Here is a 21,455-nt window from a genome sequence, read left to right as displayed (position 1 = left end):
AAATAAATAAAATCCCAAATTTTCTGTAGTGTAGCTGCCCCCCTCAATACCCTACCCCTTCCCCCTCTCAGATCCCTTGCCCAACATCAGATTTCCCCCTCCCACTCCCTCCTTCTTATGCATTAATATGCATCTAATGGAAATGTGGCGCATGCATGCCCCCCTGTGCTTACTCAGAGCTGACATTGAGAGAAAAGATACCACCAATGGGCTGCCCACCCACCTCCCTGATGCTGTTCTCATCCCCCAACTATCGGCACCATCAATGGCCGATGCAGAGAGAGCCACAGAGTGGCCCTCTCTGCATCGGTGGGTAAAAAACCCATGTCAGGCACGTCCTTGGTCATTAACTGACACGTCCTTGGTTGTTAAGGGGTTAAAGGGACAGTTAAGTTCAAAATAAACTTTCATGATTCAAATAGGGCATGCAATTTTAAACACCTTTCCAATGTACTTTTATCACCAATTTTGCTTTGTTCTCTTGGTATTTTTAGTTGAAAGCTAAAGCTAAGTAGGCTCATATGCTAATTTCTTAGACCTTTTAACAGTTTTCTACCCCTAGAGTGCATTAGTTCATGTGTGTCATATAGATAACATTGAGTTCACGCACAGGAAGTTACCTAGGGGTCAGCACTGATTACCTAAAATGCAAGACTGTCAAAAGAACTGAAATAAGGGGGCAGTTTGCAGAACCATAGATAAAAGGTAATTACAGAGGTAAAACGTGTATTATTATACCTTTGTTGGTTATGCAAAACTGTGGAATGGGTAATAAAGGGATTATCTATCTTTTTAAACAACAAAAATGCTGGTGTTGACTGTCCCTTTTAGGTGGCAGACTGAAATCATCCGGCTCCAATATGATTGGGATGATTGATGGCCCTTGCCCCAGCGAATCATGTCCACTCAATCTTTGGTAAATCTACCTCAATGACTTGACCAATAGTGAACTCTTCCTAAGTGTGATTCAAACCACACCAATGATAAAAGAGGTGGCCATTTGACCCACTGAACTCCTGACTCTATTTTTGTAAAGTCATTTTGGTATGCGTAAAAAGGATGTTCCTATAATCAGATTACTGTACTAGCAATTTGCTTTATCTTTTGCATCCAGTGTTAATACAGATCTCATTTACGATTAGGCAGCTCATAAGAACAGCTTTTTCTGGTTACTGATTTGCATATTTCACCTATTTTTGGCATCAAAAATAGCAATTATTGTTTATGTAACTATTCACATTAGGCCCTAGCACAGAGATCATTTGCATAGTTGGAAGGAAAAGGAGGGGAATGCTAGCATGCAATGCAATGCAATTTATAATGTGTCATTGTGTTTAAATTGTCTTCTTTGTAGCAGTAGTATAGTCAGGGGCGGAACTACAGGGGGTGAAGAGGTCCCAACTGTGACTGAACCCCCGAGGGTGGGGGCCCAGCTTAAAAAAAAATATATATATATATTTTTAATTAAAAACATTGACCTGCCACTGCCTGCACTGATATCATGTGAATGTGATGTGATGCTTCACTAGTGTCTCTGTCTCTGACTACAGAGGTTATGTATGTGACTGTGTATTTATGCATGTATGTGTGTGTGTGTGTGTATGTTTGTGGAACCATAATATTACAGACCTTGTTACTACAGCATTGGGGGCAGGGGGTAAACAGTGTCACTATACAGTACCACTATGTACAGTATGGGGGGCTGGACCATGTCACTGACTACTGTGGTCACTTTATAAAGTACTGTGGCGGGTAGTGTCAGGCCAGTCATCTCAACGGCAGATTACAGACTGTGTCACTAACTCGCTATATACAGTACTGGTGGGTAAAACAGTTTCACTATTTACAGTAATAGGGGGTCAGACCATCTAAAACACTGCCGGCACAGGGTACCTTCTTTTTGTAGACATGTCATCTGATTCACATTTTTTTTTCTGTGTTAAATGTTAAAAAAAAAATTATATGTATCAAATTCACTTTTTGGGGGTGTGGGGTGTGACTCTTGCACCTGGGCCCTGTGGTTTCTAGTTACGCCTCTGAGTATAGTAACAATTATGCCAGTGTATGGCCTGGTATTGAAGATCTAGCCCTTAATATCACAAAATTTGTCTAATTTTAGATAATACATTAGAGAAGTTAAAGGGACAGTAAACATCTTGAGGTTTTTATATAAGATGTTTAGTTATGTGTATTAATAATAAAATAATGATGATAATAATAATAATAATAATAATAAAATAAAATCTGCAATATGCTTTAATAATGTACCCCCCCTTACATTCACAACTTTCATGTCTTTTAGCTCTTACATTTAAATATTTTTACGTTTCAGATCTGGAAATGTACCTGCTTACTTTCAAGGCTAACCCTGCTACATATGTTTTGCTAATTTGCTTTACCAGATAACAACTGCAAAACAAATCACTTTATACTAACTCGATGACAGTGGTTTGTCTTGTTGTCTCCAGCCTCAAACCCAGATTGTCTCCTCTAAATAAGGCAAATGCTGGGTATAGTTGGAACTTTGAAAAACCGTTGTAGTAAACCAGATGTTATCTTGTTTTTAAAATGTTATGGTTTGGAAGATATATTATTCTATAGCAAGACAACAGAAATGTCTAGTAATTACAAGGTGTTCACTGTCCCTTAAAACATCTAGCGGTTTGCAGGCTTTAAACAATAGTTAAACAAATGGTAGGTTACTCAACTGCTGCCAATACTGCTTATCAGTAACAACTCTAATTCTAACACTGGGTTCTATTCTAGTCTATTGAATGGCCATAATAGTCAAAAAATTATCATTTTAAGATTATTGACCCTTTACCACTGTGTGTTTAACCCCTGCAGGGGGGTTAAAATAAGAACACAGTAGAAGTGCTGCTCGGGACACACAGAGCACTACCAGTTGTGAGTGGAAACCAATCAGCAGCACTAGCTGCACAACTCAGATGTATAACTAGTGCTGCTGATTGGCTCAACTGTGGTTTCTGCAGTGCTCTGCAGGTCCCAAGTGTTACTTCTACTTTGTGTTTAACCTTTTGCAGGGGGGTTAAACACACAGCAGTGCAGGGTCACTAGTCATAAAATTACATGCACTAATAACTTAGAGCACATTATTTTTTATATACTTTTTAAAAAAAAAATCTGCACCACTTTTTCAAGATTTTTGAATAATCAAATACAATACCTTTTCCACCTTTTTAAAAACAAACAGCTAGATTATAAGTTGAGCGTTATGACCCAAATAGTAGCGTTATGGCCCATAATGCATCATTTTCCCTAACGCAGCCATTGCAAGTTTCAAAAAACCTTGGTAGCGCCACAAATCCATAACGCTATCCAAAACCAGTAGTTAACCAAAAACATTCATGAATCACTTCAAAAATATTATACAAAGTACACTTACACTCATACAAACACTCTACAATTTTTAATCATTTTTTTTAAATTAAAAAAAAAAAAAATATAACGGATAAAAGATACGAGATCTCGGGTGTTAGAAAAAAATGCACACAAACCCATTTTACATTGACTTACATAGACATACATGAACTTACTCTCATTTAGCTACATCTACGTACAAATATCATTACATACATGTAGAAATCGATACATACAAACAATATACAGCAGATTACGTACACAAAACATTTTTTAAATATGAAATTATCACAATTCCAGGTACTTTTTAATAGAATGACATGAATCACTCACTTTACGCTCAACAGGAGTGTTGGAAGTTTTTTCTTTTAATTTCTAGCCTCCATTGACTTCTATGGGGAATACCTGCTTGTGCTCGTGCATGTGACCGGCCTCTTTCCGTAACGCACATGATATTTATCTTTTTTAAAACTTGTAATGGCAGCAAAATAATTGTTGCGCTAATTAATTAATTTTTGCATAGGTCCGCAATGACAAATAGATTATTTTATTGTGGCTTCAAAACACAAAATAAGAATTCTTATACAAACCGTAACAATTTAATTTCATACATTATATAGTCTGCTGCTGATTAAATAATAAGGAATTGTAAACACATTAAGTGAACCAAATATTAAAGTATACTGTCCCTTTAAGAGTCTGCATTGAATCATTAAAAAGCTCCATCAAAGGATGGAGATAAGTGGCCAGTTTACATACAAGGTCCTCACACAGGTCAAGTGTATATTCATATAACTGGGTCGAGTATGACAAAATGTGGAATGTGTATTAAAGTAATTACTTTTTTGGTTTACTGTCCCTTTAAATGTATATAACCTTTCACGTGGTATACACTCATCTATTTAAATATATTATCATATTTAGACATGACTGCATATTTATTTTAATAAATTAACATTGCATATTTACTATTAGAATAGTGGGTATTACATGCATTCATCAATGAGAAGAGCAATATAGTAAAAGTAAATATGTCAACTATTTAGTTATAGTTAATCACTTATGATGGCTTTTTCATTTGTAGTGATAGGGACATGCAACCCAAAGTTAATCTTCCATGATTTCCGACAAAGCAGATTTGAATCTAAAATAAAATTTTACTTAGATAATCACATATAGTTCATTCTCATGTTATCCCAAGTTTGAAAAAACATATGCATAGGCTTATGAGCAGCAAAGCATTACTGGGATATATCTGCTTATTTGTGGGTTGGCAACAATGCATAGTTGCAATGGTTAGCCAGATGTTTTTAGATACTTCACACTATTGCATATCTGCTCCTTAACAAAAGACACCGTGAAAAAGAAAATATGTGAAAATTTCAGACAAATACATGCTCTATTTGATTTTTATAAATAAGGACCAGAAACGTTTAATTTCCATAAAAATATATGTCCCTTTATTTTCTCATTATAAATACGAATAACACATTTCACCATTATTGAAATATAGCATGGTAAACGTATCTTTCAACACGAGATTCGCATTTATGAAAAGTAAAATATAATTTCACACACTGAACGTATCTTTCAACACGAGATACACATTTATGAAAAGTTGAATATAATTTCACACACTGTCACTTAGCACACAATAAATGTGTATTGTTGGGATTGTAAATACATTTAAAAGAGCACTGTCAATACTTCACTATGAGTCACGATATTTATTTAATAAACAATGAAAACCTACAATATTTACATTTTTGAATCTAAAAATATTTGTAAACTTTTTATAAAATGACTAGAACAATGTTACACATCTATTGATCAATAGTAAACATTGAAATGTGACAAACATTTACTAATGTGACTGGATTATATTTACTATCATGATTAAAAATAAAATCTAGTCAACAAAATATATTAATATTTAATGATTCCGTATATTATATATGCGTCAAATATACGCATTCCAATCTCATAAAGTCTAAAGAAAAGTCTAAATGCCAAATATAGTAACAGCACCCCTAGGAGGTATGTGTATGGAAGTTACAAATATATGAATCCATGATCCATTAAGTAATGGCCAATTAGAGTTCAACACACAAACATGACTTGAATCAGTATAGCCTCACAGACATGCTAACAAAATTACATTATTTTATCCAATCAGATGTCCCATGGTGTATCTCATGTTTACTTACCCATATAAAAGTCCATTACACATTGCTATTTTTGTCAGTTCTCTAATGCCTGTTAGCCAGGATGTCTCCCAGGTTCACAAGAAAGTGCTGCACTGGTGTACGCAGTCGGGGAGTTTTATCCGCAGCTGTTTGGGGCTCAGAAGAGGTTGATGACTGGGGCAGTCAAAAGGGCCGTCTAGGTGTCTGTTGCCCTTTCTGTGAATGTAGTGGCAGACGTCCAGTGGAGCTCTAAGAAAATAATCTGGAGAGTCGTGGATATGAGGTTGCTGCTGCGGAATAAAGTCCGCCTCATGAGGGAGTGGACTAGTACCCATCAGAGAGGTGAGGATCCAGGCCGACCCCCACGGAAACTTGTCCTACAACCTCATGAGGAGACTTTATGCACCATCCTCAATATCCGTTTCCCCCGGAGATTTGCTGCACCCTGGTTCTCAACCTCCTCACAGTCCCCAGCTGCTGGTCCTGAAACTCCCGACCCGGAAGCCAGTGCAGCTCCAATCGGTGACCTGGGAGAAGGCACAACAGAGGCTGAACCAGTTAAAGATCAGACTTTATAGAATATTTTAATATCTGAGTATATATTTAAGCAATGTGTATATAGTCATATATTCAACCTATATAGATCTCACAACAGACGTTACCTATGATGGTAGACATCTGAATTTAGATTCGTCAGACATCAAATAGGAATAATTATTTTTCTTGCACTCTCCTGAATATGCGTCACAGAGCTAAAATGGAATTGCGCATCCGTGAAATACATACCCTCCGCCATTTCATACATTGAATATCTATTCATACAAAACTTAGAAATATGAATTTGTATCATTAAATCTTTATAATGATCCTATTAGAATATCGTGATACACACAATTGTAAATACATTTGAAAGCTTTAAAAATTATACTCATCACACTACTAGATCTGCATCAATTAATAATCACAGATGCGCAATTACGCTTTCAATTATTGCACAATGATCATGAAAGATATAATTGCGCAGATACGTTAATATGTGTTTGCTGTAACAGTGGCATTACTTTAGACATGTTTGTCAAATGTATACATTAATTAGTATAAATGTTAAGAATACAGTATCCAGATTTTCAATATTCTAAATTACAAAAGCTATACTAGCAATATAAAAATAAAAATTGACAGATCAATGTATTACAATTGATGACAATGCAAGAATACATAAAATGACTCAAAGGGACAGTCAACAACATAAAAGCTTTTAAAGAAACATACATTATCTCTTTATTTATAAATACATTTTAAAAAACAACAAACTCGTGAAGAATTAAAATATGTTTAACTTTGTCAAATTGAAAAACAATGTATGATTGTTCGTGTCAAAGTTATGATTTGTATTAATGATATCTAATACTGATTGAATATCTTACAGATATGGATGCTGCTGGACCCTTAAGCTCGGGTTTGTCCCAGTCTGGTATGTCTCATTATACTTCACTTTTTGCTTACAAATTTGGGCATATAATTGCCTAATACATTCACATTGATCTATATTAACATGGATCCTCTAATTAGATTTCAAGTCTATTTAAAAAGAAGAATCACGATTCAGAGATCGAATTCTATTTTAATCAAAATCACAATTTATTAGTATTCGAAGATATTCCTCAGAATATTGCTATATTTATTTAAATGTAATATTCGGGTCTTGCCCATTTTGGATTCAGCACCTGGGTGACATTCTCAAATATTGATATTGAATTTATCTAAAGATACAAAATATCTTTATTAATCATTACACTGTTTTTATGAAACAATACTGTGATTTAAATCACTTTTTTCACTCTCAGATTACCTTTATATATAAGCATATTTTAACAGCACCATGATGACATAGTTTAAAATATATCTCATGTCTTGCATTGTGATCAATATGTGTTGTGTCAGAAACCAGATTACTGTACATTGCACAAATTTATAGATATTTGCCACATGTATTATACTCTAGTTGTCACCAGTTGTTATTCAAAGTGTTAATTCTCTGTCTGTGTTTATTTAGAAACAGGGACCAATGGTTATTTTTAGATATGCAATAGATTAATATGATAAGAATCGTATGTTTAATATTTTAAGAAATAGGACATATGTGAAAGACATCATTTTCTTTCCACTCACCTTGATGAACTAATGCATTTAATTTTCATATTAGTGGTCTAGTCTTCACATTTCAAAAAAGATATTACTTTAAATAGTTTAGAATGATTTGATTTTATAATACAAAATAATATATTTAAAGCTGATGTACACATTGTGTTACCTAATAATTATTTATATCAGTTGAAGTTAATTTGACAAGCCCAGAGGGATCCAGCACCAATGCAGACCTGCCTTTGCAGGATGCTGGTAAGTCCATTTCATTTACTCATTCATATTAAAGGTGTCTTTTGCAAAAATATTCTGATCATGATTAAGATGAAGCATTCCATTTGAATAAAACGTATAATATACTCCTCTAATTATATATATTTATTTTATTATTTTAATATTAAGATCTCAAAGCTTCTTAGTCTGCACCTTGGTGCTTCAGAACATGGATATCACAAGTTGATATGTTGTATAAATGTAGACAACAATCATCAAGCGATACACACATGATAACTAATGAATGTTCTGTGTACTATGCTTTTTTCCGGATTTACAAAATACAGACAATTCCATTTAATTATTAATCATCAATAAGTATATATTTTATTTCAATTGCATGCTCCATCGAAATTATGAAATTCATAACTTTGTTTCAGTATCTATTTAATGCAACATTAATGTGTGTCCTTGAGCACCAGTAACACATGTTATTATATTTGATTTTAACGTGTACACAACATATTATGTTTTACAGATATGGATGTTAAATGTGCTATGGAGGAGAATGTATCTCCCTTGGAGTCTGATGGTATGTCAAATATATATAACAACATGTATATAACGTGTATTGTTTCCAAATCATGCTATTGAATAAAACTAAAGTCTACAGCTTGGTCCCTTTAAATATATTATTCCATTAATTTTCAAATAGACTATTTGTATATCATGCAGCATGAACATAGAAATTATGGATTTATTTGCACATTTATGTATAAATTGTCATGAATGACATCATGAAGTCACATGCATATTACATCCAAACAACCAATAATCATCTTATGATTGTACAGACAGTCATTGCTAATCATCTGAGTGCCTAGATGCAGACCATCTCCTTATGTCATCATTGTTCTGAGCTTCTCAGCTACTTCTAAGTATATATAAAACATAATCATGTTGAAATTTATTGATTTAATTTCATGATATATGATATATAAAGGGATTTGAAAATGATTTATGTGCCGACTGTCCATTTCACTCAGACAAATATTAATATTCCTCTAAGCTAAAAAGTTCAATTCTGATTGTGTCTATTAATATTGGGATGACATACATTTAATCCTAATGTAAAAGATATATTCACAAAACATACTCTGTAAAAGTAATGTCAGATAGATACCATTCTATTTTTAATATTTAATATGAACGTCGTATCTACCGTGTATATATTCTGAATAGTAATTGATTGAACCATCAAGCTTAAAATAATTATATTTAAGATTACAAAGGCAACCATCTTAATCTATATGGTAATCAGTGATTGCCTTGTTTCAAAGTCTATGTGGAGTGGCCATTTAGATTTGATCATATTAAAAACTCCAATATTATCCAATTGGTGGAGTCTCCAAAGTCAATCCACGGGCATGTGTCTAAAATAACTCTATGGCATTTCAATATCAAATGCATACATGCATACTGATATATTATCAAAAAGAGAAATATCATATTGTAAAATCATAAAGATTAGCACATAATGTTGACTTAGAAAAATATGATTTTTAATGTATTGATCAAACGTTCCATGAAAAATACCAGTGAGCAATCAGAGTTTCAAGGATCAATTATATATTATTATAAATTAGACTTGTTTCAAATCAATCAATACCTTTAAACATTATTATATATAATATTGTGACTTTGTATACATATTTTAGGAGAAAATTAATACAGATTTAAAATGATGGTGAATATAAGTTTATTTCAATATAATAATATATTTACATATAATATATGCATTTATAAAATTGTATTATATATTTAAGATGGACCTTCCACTTCTGGGCATCACCCTCCCCCCCTTGCTGCTCTTCCTGTCCTGCCCCTTCCCAAAACCAGCCCCCTGCCCCCCCTCGCTGCACTCCCCGTCTTGCCTGTCCTGCTCCTGCCCCACCTGCACAGGCACCAACTGCCCAGGCTCCAGCCTTACCACCTGTGCAGGCTCTACCGGAGCAGGACCAACATGCCCTACCTCGCCACATCTCTCCCCACCAACACATTTTCCCTGATCCCCACCTTCCATGTCCTGGGTGTCATATTTTCCCTCCCAGCCACCGATGTAAGTATCATTACAAATCAACATTAGAACATACGTACATTCTTAAAGGGACATTAAACTGATCTAATTATACATAAATTGATTTTGAATCGGAAAGTTTATTTATCAAACTTTTTTTATTTTATGAATGTAAATGTTTCATATTTACATTTTATGAAATTATTATCCTCTTTTTTTATTATCTAAATTAAATTGCCTAGATGTTGGATATAAATTATATATACAGTATATGCCAATATTTTGCATTTGTTATCACCACACTTTTCCCAGTGTGTCATAAACCAAAGAAATAATGTTTTGCCAATAGGGTTTTTAGTTTATTTAATATCTTAATGGTTTATCTATAAAGAACATATTTAATGTGTAATTCTTCTCTATAGCATGTTTTATTATAATCCTGATTTGTATTTTAATTAGTACAATGTCTCTTTGCTATATTTTTGTTATGTTCTGTAATTAATAATAATTTTTAATATTTATTTTCTTCTGTTAAGTGTGATCAGTCCACGGGTCATCATTACTTCTGGGATATTACTCCTCCCCAACAGGAAGTGCAAGAGGATTCACCCAGCAGAGCTGCATATAGCTCCTCCCCTCTACGTCACTCCCAGTCATTCTCTTGCACCCAACGACTAGATAGGATGTGTGAGAGGACTATGGTGATTATACTTAGTTTTATATCTTCAATCAAAAGTTTGTTATTTTAAAATAGCACCGGAGTGTGTTATTATCTCTCTGGCAGAGTTTGAAGAAGAATCTACCAGAGTTTTTGTTATGATTTTAGCCGGAGTAGTTAAGATCATATTGCTGTTTCTCGGCCATCTGAGGAGAGGTAAACTTCAGATCAGGGGACAGCGGGCAGATGAATCTGCATAGAGGTATGTAGCAGTTTTTATTTTCTGACAATGGAATTGATGAGAAAATCCTGCCATACCGATATAATGTCATGTATGTATACTTTACACTTCAGTATTCTGGGGAATGGTACTTCACTAGAATTACACTGTAAGAAATACATAAAGCTGTTTAATAACTAGAGATTATGTTTAACGTTTTTGCTGGAATATAAAATCGTTTTCATTTGCTGAGGTACTGAGTGAATAAATGTTTGGGCACTATTTTTCCACTTGGCAGTTGCTTAATCTGTTTTCTGACAGTTTCTGTTCTCCCTCACTGCTGTGTGTGAGGGGGAGGGGCCGTTTTTTGGCGCTTTTACTATGCATCAAATATTTCAGTCAGCAACTCATTGTATTCCCTGCATGATCCGGTTCATCTCTACAGAGCTCAGGGGTCTTCAAAACTTATTTTGAGGGAGGTAATTTCTCTCAGCAGAGCTGTGAGAATTATAGTTTGACTGAGATAAAAAACGTTTATTCTGTAATTTGTTTCCTGCTTTCAGAATTTGTTATCTTTGCTAATGGGATTAAACCTTTGCTAAAGTTGTGTTTTTTACAAGGATTGAGGCTATAACTGTTTCAATTTATTAATTTTCAACTGTCATAGATCTTCTGTGCTTCTTAAAGGCACAGTACGTTTTAATATTATTCTAATTGAATTGTATTTCCAAGTTGCAAGTTTATTTGCTAGTGTGTTAAACATGTCTGATTCAGAGGATGATACCTGTGTCATTTGTTGCAATGCCAAAGTGGAGCCCAATAGAAATTTATGTACTAACTGTATTGATGCTACTTTAAATAAAAATCAATCTGTACAAATTGAACAAATTTCACCAAACAACGAGGGGAGAGTTATGCCGACTAACTCACCTCACGTGTCAGTACCTACATCTCCCGCTCAGAGGGAGGTGCGTGATATTGTAGCGCCGAGTACATCTGGGCGGCCATTACAAATCACATTACAGGATATGGCTACTGTTATGACTGAGGTTTTGGCTAAATTACCAGAACTAAGAGGTAAGCGTGATCACTCTGGGGTGAGAACAGAGTGCGCTGATAATATTAGGGCCATGTCAGACACTGCGTCACAGGTGGCAGAACATGAGGACGGAGAACTTCATTCTGTGGGTGACGGTTCTGATCCAAACAGACTGGATTCAGATATTTCAAATTTTAAATTTAAACTGGAAAACCTCTGTGTATTACTAGGGGAGGTGTTAGCGGCTCTGAATGATTGTAACACAGTTGCAATACCAGAGAAAATGTGTAGGTTGGATAAATATTTTGCGGTACCGACGAGTACTGAGGTTTTTCCTATACCTAAGAGACTTACTGAAATTGTTACTAAGGAGTGGGATAGACCCGGTGTGCCGTTCTCACCCCCTCCGATATTTAGAAAAATGTTTCCAATAGACGCCACCACAAGGGACTTATGGCAAACGGTCCCTAAGGTGGAGGGAGCAGTTTCTACCTTAGCTAAGCGTACCACTATCCCGGTGGAGGATAGCTGTGCTTTTTCAGATCCAATGGATAAAAAGTTAGAGGGTTACCTTAAGAAAATGTTTGTTCAACAAGGTTTTATATTGCAACCCCTTGCATGCATTGCGCCGATCACGGCTGCAGCGGCATTCTGGATTGAGTCTCTGGAAGAGAACATTGGTTCAGCTACTCTGGACGACATTACGGACAGGCTTAGAGTCCTTAAACTAGCTAATTCATTCATTTCGGAGGCCGTAGTACATCTTACTAAACTTACGGCGAAGAATTCAGGATTCGCCATTCAGGCACGCAGGGCGCTGTGGCTAAAATCCTGGTCAGCTGATGTTACTTCTAAGTCTAAATTGCTTAATATACCTTTCAAAGGGCAGACCTTATTCGGGCCCGGGTTGAAAGAGATTATCGCTGACATTACAGGAGGTAAAGGCCATGCCCTGCCTCAGGACAAAGCCAAAGCCAAGACTAGACAGTCTAATTTTCGTTCCTTTCGTAATTTCAAAGCAGGAGCAGCATCAACTTCCTCTGCACCAAAACAGGAAGGAGCTGTTGCTCGCTACAGACAAGGCTGGAAACCTAACCAGTCCTGGAACAAGGGCAAGCAGACTAGGAAACCTGCTGCTGCCCCTAAAACAGCATGAATTGAGGGCCCCCGATCCGGGATCGGATCTAGTGGGGGGCAGACTTTCTCTCTTCGCCCAGGCTTGGGCAAGAGATGTTCAGGATCCCTGGGCGCTAGAGATAATATCTCAGGGATACCTTCTGGACTTCAAATACTCTCCTCCAAGAGAGAGATTTCATCTGTCAAGATTGTCAACAATCCAGACAAAGAAAGAGGCGTTTCTATGCTGCGTACAAGAGCTCTTGTTAATGGGAGTAATCCATCCAGTTCCACGATCAGAACAGGGACAGGGGTTTTACTCAAATCTGTTTGTGGTTCCCAAAAAAGAGGGAACTTTCAGACCAATCCTGGACTTAAAGATCCTAAACAAATTCCTAAGAGTTCCATCGTTCAAGATGGAGACTATTCGGACAATTTTACCTATGATCCAAGAAGGTCAGTACATGACCACTGTAGATTTAAAAGATGCTTACCTTCACATACAGATTCACAAAGATCATTATCGGTACCTAAGGTTTGCCTTCCTAGACAGGCATTACCAGTTTGTGGCTCTTCCATTCGGATTGGCTACAGCTCCAAGAATCTTCACAAAGGTTCTGGGTGCTCTTCTGGCGGTACTAAGACCGCGGGGAATCTCGGTAGCTCCATACCTAGACGACATTCTGATACAAGCTTCAAGCTTTCAAACTGCCAAGTCTCATACAGAGTTAGTGCTGGCATTTCTAAGGTCACATGGATGGAAGGTGAACGAAAAGAAAAGTTCACTCGTTCCACTCACAAGAGTTCCCTTCTTGGGGACTCTTATAGATTCTGTAGAAATGAAGATTTACCTGACAGAGGACAGGCTAACAAGACTTCAAAGTGCTTGCCGCACCCTTCATTCCATTCAACACCCGTCAGTGGCTCAATGCATGGAGGTAATCGGCTTAATGGTAGCGGCAATGGACATAGTACCCTTTGCACGCTTACACCTCAGACCACTGCAACTGTGCATGCTAAGTCAGTGGAATGGGGATTACTCAGACTTATCCCCTTCTCTGAATCTGGATCAAGAGACCAGAAATTCTCTTCTATGGTGGCTTTCTCGGCCACATCTGTCCAGGGGGATGCCATTCAGCAGACCAGACTGGACAATTGTAACAACAGACGCCAGCCTTCTAGGTTGGGGTGCCGTCTGGAATTCTTTGAAGGCTCAGGGACAATGGAGTCAGGAGGAGAGTCTCCTGCCAATAAACATTCTGGAATTGAGAGCAGTTCTCAATGCCCTCCTGGCCTGGCCCCAGTTGACAACTCGGGGGTTCATCAGGTTTCAGTCGGACAACATCACGACTGTAGCTTACATCAACCATCAGGGAGGGACAAGAAGCTCCCTAGCTATGATGGAAGTATCAAAGATAATTCGCTGGGCAGAGTCTCACTCTTGCCACCTGTCAGCAATCCACATCCTGGGAGTGGAGAACTGGGAGGCGGATTTCTTAAGTCGTCAGACTTTTCATCCGGGGGAGTGGGAACTTCATCCGGAGGTCTTTGCCCAAATACTTCGATGTTGGGGCAAACCAGAGATAGATCTCATGGCGTCTCGACAGAACGCCAAGCTTCCTCGTTACGGGTCCAGATCCAGGGATCCAGGAGCAGTCCTGATAGATGCTCTGACAGCACCTTGGGACTTCAGGATGGCTTACGTGTTTCCACCCTTTCCGTTGCTTCCTCGATTGATTGCCAGAATCAAACAAGAGAGAGCATCAGTGATTCTAATAGCACCTGCGTGGCCACGCAGGACTTGGTATGCAGACCTGGTGGACATGTCATCCTGTCCACCTTGGTCTCTACCTCTGAAACAGGACCTTCTGATACAGGGTCCCTTCAAACATCAAAATCTAACTTCTCTGAAGCTGACTGCTTGGAAATTGAACGCTTGATTTTATCAAGACGTGGGTTTTCTGAGTCAGTTATTGATACCTTAATACAGGCTAGGAAACCTGTTACCAGAAAGATTTACCATAAGATATGGCGTAAATACCTATATTGGTGTGAATCCAAAGGTTACTCTTGGAGTAAGGTTAGGATTCCTAGGATATTGTCTTTTCTACAAGAAGGTTTAGAAAAGGGTTTATCTGCTAGTTCTTTAAAGGGACAGATCTCAGCTCTGTCCATTCTGTTACACAAACGTCTGTCAGAAGTTCCTGACGTCCAGGCTTTTTGTCAGGCTTTGGCCAGGATTAAGCCTGTGTTTAAAACTGTTGCTCCACCATGGAGTTTAAACCTTGTTCTTAATGTTTTACAGGGCGTTCCGTTTGAACCCCTTCATTCCATTGATATAAAGTTGTTATCTTGGAAAGTTCTATTTTTAATGGCTATTTCCTCGGCTCGAAGAGTCTCTGAATTATCAGCCTTACATTGTGATTCTCCTTATTTGATTTTTCATTCGGATAAGGTAGTCCTGCGTACTAAACCCGGGTTCTTACCTAAGGTAGTTACTAACAGGAATATCAATCAAGAGATTGTTGTTCCTTCTTTATGCCCAAATCCTTCTTCAAAGAAGGAACGTCTACTGCACAACCTGGATGTAGTCCGTGCTCTAAAATTTTACTTACAGGCAACTAAGGAATTTCGACAAACGTCTTCTCTGTTTGTCATTTACTCTGGGCAGAGGAGAGGTCAAAAAGCTTCCGCTACCTCTCTTTCTTTTTGGCTTCGTAGCATAATTCGTTTAGCTTATGAGACTGCTGGACAGCAGCCTCCTGAAAGAATTACAGCTCATTCTACTAGAGCTGTGGCTTCCACTTGGGCCTTCAAGAATGAGGCCTCTGTTGAACAGATTTGCAAGGCTGCAACTTGGTCTTCGCTTCATACTTTTTCCAAATTTTACAAATTTGACACTTTTGCTTCATCGGAGGCTATTTTTGGGAGAAAGGTTCTTCAGGCAGTGGTTCCTTCTGTATAAAGAGCCTGCCTATCCCTCCCGTCATCCGTGTACTTTTGCTTTGGTATTGGTATCCCAGAAGTAATGATGACCCGTGGACTGATCACACTTAACAGAAGAAAACATAATTTATGCTTACCTGATAAATTCCTTTCTTCTGTAGTGTGATCAGTCCACGGCCCGCCCTGTTTTTAAGGCAGGTAAATATTTTTTAATTTATACTCCAGTCACCACTTCACCCTTGGCTTTTCCTTTCTCGTTGGTCCTTGGTCGAATGACTGGGAGTGACGTAGAGGGGAGGAGCTATATGCAGCTCTGCTGGGTGAATCCTCTTGCACTTCCTGTTGGGGAGGAGTAATATCCCAGAAGTAATGATGACCCGTGGACTGATCACACTACAGAAGAAAGGAATTTATCAGGTAAGCATAAATTATGTTTTTGTTTAGGTTGTGACTCAGCATGGTAGAGGCTCTATCACGTTTGGAGTGAACCATGCTGAGTTCACATCAGTTGCTAGTAAGGATGCATGACTCCATGCTTTTGCATATGTGGTTTAATCACCTCATATTAAGCCACCTCATCCATATGGATGCAAGGCATCAATCTGCAGATGCAGAACCTCAAGCCGAGGAAGGTGAGGATGATGCCCCAGTAAGTCGAGGATCCGAAGATGACCCGAGGGACCACGAAGAACTCCTCCATCCACATGTTATATTTGTTGCCCATTGGCAAAGTTTATTGTTTTATTGTTTGTTATTGTTGTGCCTGTTGCACTATTTCACCTTGTCAGATTTCTACTAAGGGGCTATGTTGGCCATTGTTTACCCTTGTCAACTCCCTGAAAGGACTGTGATGCACTATGTCACCATGTCAGATGGCTCCAAAGGGGCTATGTTGGCCTTTGTTTACCCTTGTCAACTCCCTAAAAGGACTGTGATGCACTATGTCACCTTGTCAGATGGCTCCAAAGGCGCTGTGTTATCATTCTGACTTATTTGTCCTATTATCCTATTTTAAATTGTATATTTCTTCTTTATTTATTAATTAATGTAATTTGTAATAAAAGTTTATTTATGTTGATAATCCTTAAAGGGACACTGTACCCAAAAATTTTCTTTCGTGATTCAGATTGAGCATGAAATTTTAAGCAACTTTCTAATTTACTCCTATTATCAAATTTTCTTCTTTCTCTTGGTATCTGTATTAGAAATGCAAGAATGTAAGTTTAGATGCCGGCCCATTTTTGGTGAACAACCTGGGTTGTCCTTGCTGATTGGTGGATAAATTCATCCACCAATAAAAAAGTGCTGTCCGGAGTACTGAAACCAAAAAAATTAGCTTAGATGCCTTCTTTTTCAAATAATGATAGCAAGAGAACGAATAAAAATTGATAATAGGAGTAAATTAGAAATTTGCTTAAAATTGCATGCTCTTTCTGAATTACAAAAGAAAATGTTTGGGTACAGTGTCCCTTTAAGTGATGCTGACCACAATTCTTAATTTATGGATATGCATTCATAATGTACATTTCATTATTGTTTACTTTGGAAATCAACATACACATATAATATATTTAAAACAGACTATTATCTAAATGTTGGCAGCACATAAATTATGATTTTCCTTACATCTTATTTTACTGTATGTAGTGCACACATTTTAGATGATTAATCTCTTTCTATTATTTTTTATTATATTTAATTATCAAACAATATATTGCTATAGGTAACATATAATATATAAACAATACACATTTTCGTGATGTATATAGTAGCATTATTTCTATGTTAAACCATGCTGCTTCCTAAATATTTCCTATTCTTCCTATTCTAATTAAATATATATTTTTTACCAACAATGGATTATATTTCACATATCACAGTATTATGTTATCTAGCGTTACATTATGTAAAGCTGTGCATTACATAAAACAAACACGCTTGCTAGTTAACAATGTAGAACATGCTAGTTTTTTTAAATAGAAATACATTTGTTATTGAAATGCAAAGGTGTTAAATTCGTCATTTTATTGTATTACGTTGCTCCGCGATATTGGATGCACCATGTTGCGTAAAATGTCACATGCAAAGGTTTTAAATCCGTCATTTGATTGGATTACGTTGCTCCGCAATATTGGATGCGCCATGTTGCGTAAGACATCACATGCAAAGGTGTTAAATCCATCATTTGATAGAATTACGTTGTTCCGCGATATTGGATGCACCATGTTTGTGAATGAGAACACAAGTTTAAAACCATGATTTTTTATGTTTATGGATTGTGTCAATCATGTACATTGTTGTAACATAGATGATAAAGAATAAAGAAATATCTATTGATGGCTGTCTTGTGAAAGAAACAAATTAAGGCAATGTGTTGTTGATCCCGAAAATATTTTGAGGCAAGTGCTAATTCATGAATATTCATAGATGAATATACTCCATCATTTTTAATATGTTTGTCAACAATATTTGCACATTAACAAATAATTAATGTGTCGTATTTAATTGTCTACATTGAAAATTCCTAATTTGTATTTGAAGTCATGTCTCAATTAGTGATGTCGCGAACAGTTCTGCCGCAAATAGTTCGCAGCGAACATAGCATGTTCGCGTTCGCAGCGGACGGCGAACATATGCAATGTTCGATCCGCCCCCTATTCGTCATCATTGAGTAAACTTTGACCCTGTAGCTCACAGTCACAAGACACATTCCAGCCAATCAGCAGCAGACACTCCCTCCCAGACCCTCCCACCTCCTGGACAGCATCCATTTTAGATTCATTCGGAGCCTGCATTATTAGTGAGAGGAGGGACAGTGTAGCTGCTGCTGATTTAATAGGGAAATCGATAGCTAGGCTAGTGTATTCAGTGTCCACTACAGTCCTGAAGGACTCATCTGATCTTTGCTGTAAGGACAGCACCCCAAAAAGCCCTTTCTAGGGCTAGAACATCAGTCTGCTTTTTTCTTTTTTTTCCCTGTGTAATCTAATTGCAGCCTGCCTGCCAGCTCAGGCTCACAGCGTATACTGTGCCCACTTGCCCAGTGCCACCACTCATATCTGGTGTAACAGTAGTGTACATTTAAAAAAAAAAAAAAACTTTTTTTAATTTGAAATAATAGCAGTCATTTTCCTTCACACGTGTGCGTTTGAGGTCCTGCCAGGGCACAGTGTGACACCAGTGCAAGTCATATCTGCTAAAAAAAGTAGTGTACATTTAAAATAAAAATAAAAACTTTTTTTAATTTGAAATAATAGCAGTCATTTTCCTTCACACGTGTGCGTTTGAGGTCCTGCCAGGGCACAGTGTGACACCAGTGCAAGTCATATCTGCTAAAACAGTAGTGTACATTTTAAAAAATAAAAATAACCTTTTTTTAATTTGAAATAATAGCAGTTAGTTTCCTTCACACGTGTGCGTTTCAGGTCCTGCCAGGGCACAGTGTGACACCAGTGCAAGTCATATCTGATAAAACAGTAGTGTACATTTAAAAAAAAAAAAAAACCTTTTTTAATTTGAAATAATAGCAGTCAGTTTCCTTCACACGTGTGCGTTTCAGGTCCTGCCAGGGCACAGTGTGACACCAGTGCAAGTCATATCTGCTAAAACAGTAGTGTACATTTAAAAAAAACAAAAAAACTTTTTTTACTGTGAAATAATAGCAGTCAGTTTCCTTCATACGCGTGCGTTCCAGGTCCTGCCAGGGCACAGTGTCACACCAGTGCAAGTCATATCTGCTAAAACAGTAGTGTACATACTTTTAAAAAAAACAAAAAACTTTTTTATTGTGAAATAATAGCAGTCAGTTTCCCTCACACGTGTGCGCTCCAGGTCCTGCCAGGGCACAGTGTCACACCAGTGCAAGTCATATCTACTAAAACAGTAGTGTACATACATTTTTAAAAAAACAACCTTTTTTTACTGTGAAATAATAGCAGTCAGTTTCCCTCACACGTGTGCGTTCCAGGTCCTGCCAGGGCACAGTGTCACACCAGTGCAAGTCATATCTGCTAAAACAGTAGTGTACATACATTTAAAAAAAAAAACCTTTTTTTATTGTGAAATAAAAGCAGTCAGTTTCCCTCACACGTGTGCGCTGCAGGTCCTGCCAGGGCACAGTGTCACACCAGTGCAAGTCATATCTACTAAAACAGTAGTGTACATACATTTAAAAAAACAAAAAAAACTTTTTTTACTGTGAGATAATAGCAGTCAGTTTCCCTCACACGTGTGCGTTCCAGGTCCTGCCAGGGCACAGTGTGACACCAGTGCAAGTCATATTTGCTAAAACAGTAGTGTACATACATTTAAAAAAAAAAAACTTTTTTATTGTGAAATAATAGCAGTCAGTTTCCCTCACACGTGTGCGCTCCAGGTCCTGCCAGGGCACAGTGTCACACCAGTGCAAGTCATATCTGCTAAAACAGTAATGTACATACATTTAAAAAAAACAAAACCTGGGGGCGGAGTTTAGCCACGCAGGACGATGGCTGTCTTCTGAAATAGCTCCTATCTCCTACTCCGACTAAAAGCAATCAAAAGGGCATGTGACCTATCCTTTTTTTCCCCATAAGCCTTCCTGAGACAGCAGAAATAACCCTTGATCCGGATCAGGGAGTATCCGATCTTGCTGGGGGTTAGCAACGGCACTATCTCCTATACCTGGGCCTTCAGCCAGACAAACCCCACACTCACCTGAAAAATCTGACCACCGGAGCACACCAGTGCTTATCTCCTTACCTCCGGAACCAGCCAGCACTGCTATTGATTTAGCCTGAGAGCGGAGGATTGCGGCAAGCCGTGGAGGCAAAGTCAGAGCTCTGATGTCTCAATAGACACTGCGGTCCTCCCGATCGCCATCTTGGTCCCACGTGGCTGCCCGCATTTACTCTGCAGCAAGTAGATCCCCAGCCTTCGCTACGGAGGTGACAGTTTGAGAAGCAAAACTCAGTGTGAGTAAATACCGGATCACACTGATAACACACGCTCTCACTTGTATATTTAGGCTAAGAGGGGGGTTACAAATAATAAGGATCTGCTATAAATATTACAGACCTGTTGGGCATACTGAGTATTAACAGTCATTAGATACATAACTGCAGCCCTGATTAACACTTTTTATTAAAAGCACCACAAGTATTGCTGCAGAGAGACAAAGTTTTTTCCCTTTCCTCTTTTGCTGGACACGTTGTGGACAGGATCACACATCACCTCTAGAATCCCTTGGCAGTTTCTACAGGCAGAGCTCTAGAAAAACTGGTGTCCCACATTCTCTTGTTATATCCTTGCTGATGCCCACAACTCCTTTCTTTTTTTTTTGCTTTATATGTGATGCCTTGCAAGAGGCAGCCCAAACCTGACAAACTGAACCCTGCTAAAACCCTCAACCATTATCTTAAACCTTCCGAGACTTCTGCTCCCTCTTGCACAAGAGGCGCAATAACCTCTTCATCACCTATGTCAAACCAACAGCA

At 37.6% G+C, this 21,455-nt stretch overlaps 1 protein-coding gene across 1 annotated transcript in view; it reads left to right on the top strand.

The window, feature by feature from the left end:
- LOC128649301 (fibrous sheath CABYR-binding protein-like) overlaps positions 1 to 21,455 on the top strand; it is an 89,426-nt gene that overhangs the window by 48,572 nt on the left and 19,399 nt on the right. Inside the window, exons 2-4 of the mRNA XM_053702500.1 lie at positions 6,997 to 7,041; positions 7,902 to 7,967; positions 8,464 to 8,517. Of these exons, the coding sequence (XP_053558475.1) occupies positions 6,997 to 7,041; positions 7,902 to 7,967; positions 8,464 to 8,517 (165 nt within the window). The remainder of the gene's footprint in view (positions 1 to 6,996; positions 7,042 to 7,901; positions 7,968 to 8,463; positions 8,518 to 21,455) is intronic.

This window comes from Bombina bombina, chromosome 2 (genome assembly GCF_027579735.1).
Source record: "Bombina bombina isolate aBomBom1 chromosome 2, aBomBom1.pri, whole genome shotgun sequence".
In the NCBI taxonomy this organism is placed as follows: Eukaryota; Metazoa; Chordata; class Amphibia; order Anura; family Bombinatoridae; genus Bombina; species Bombina bombina.
This window is presented reverse-complemented; position numbering and strand designations above follow the sequence as displayed.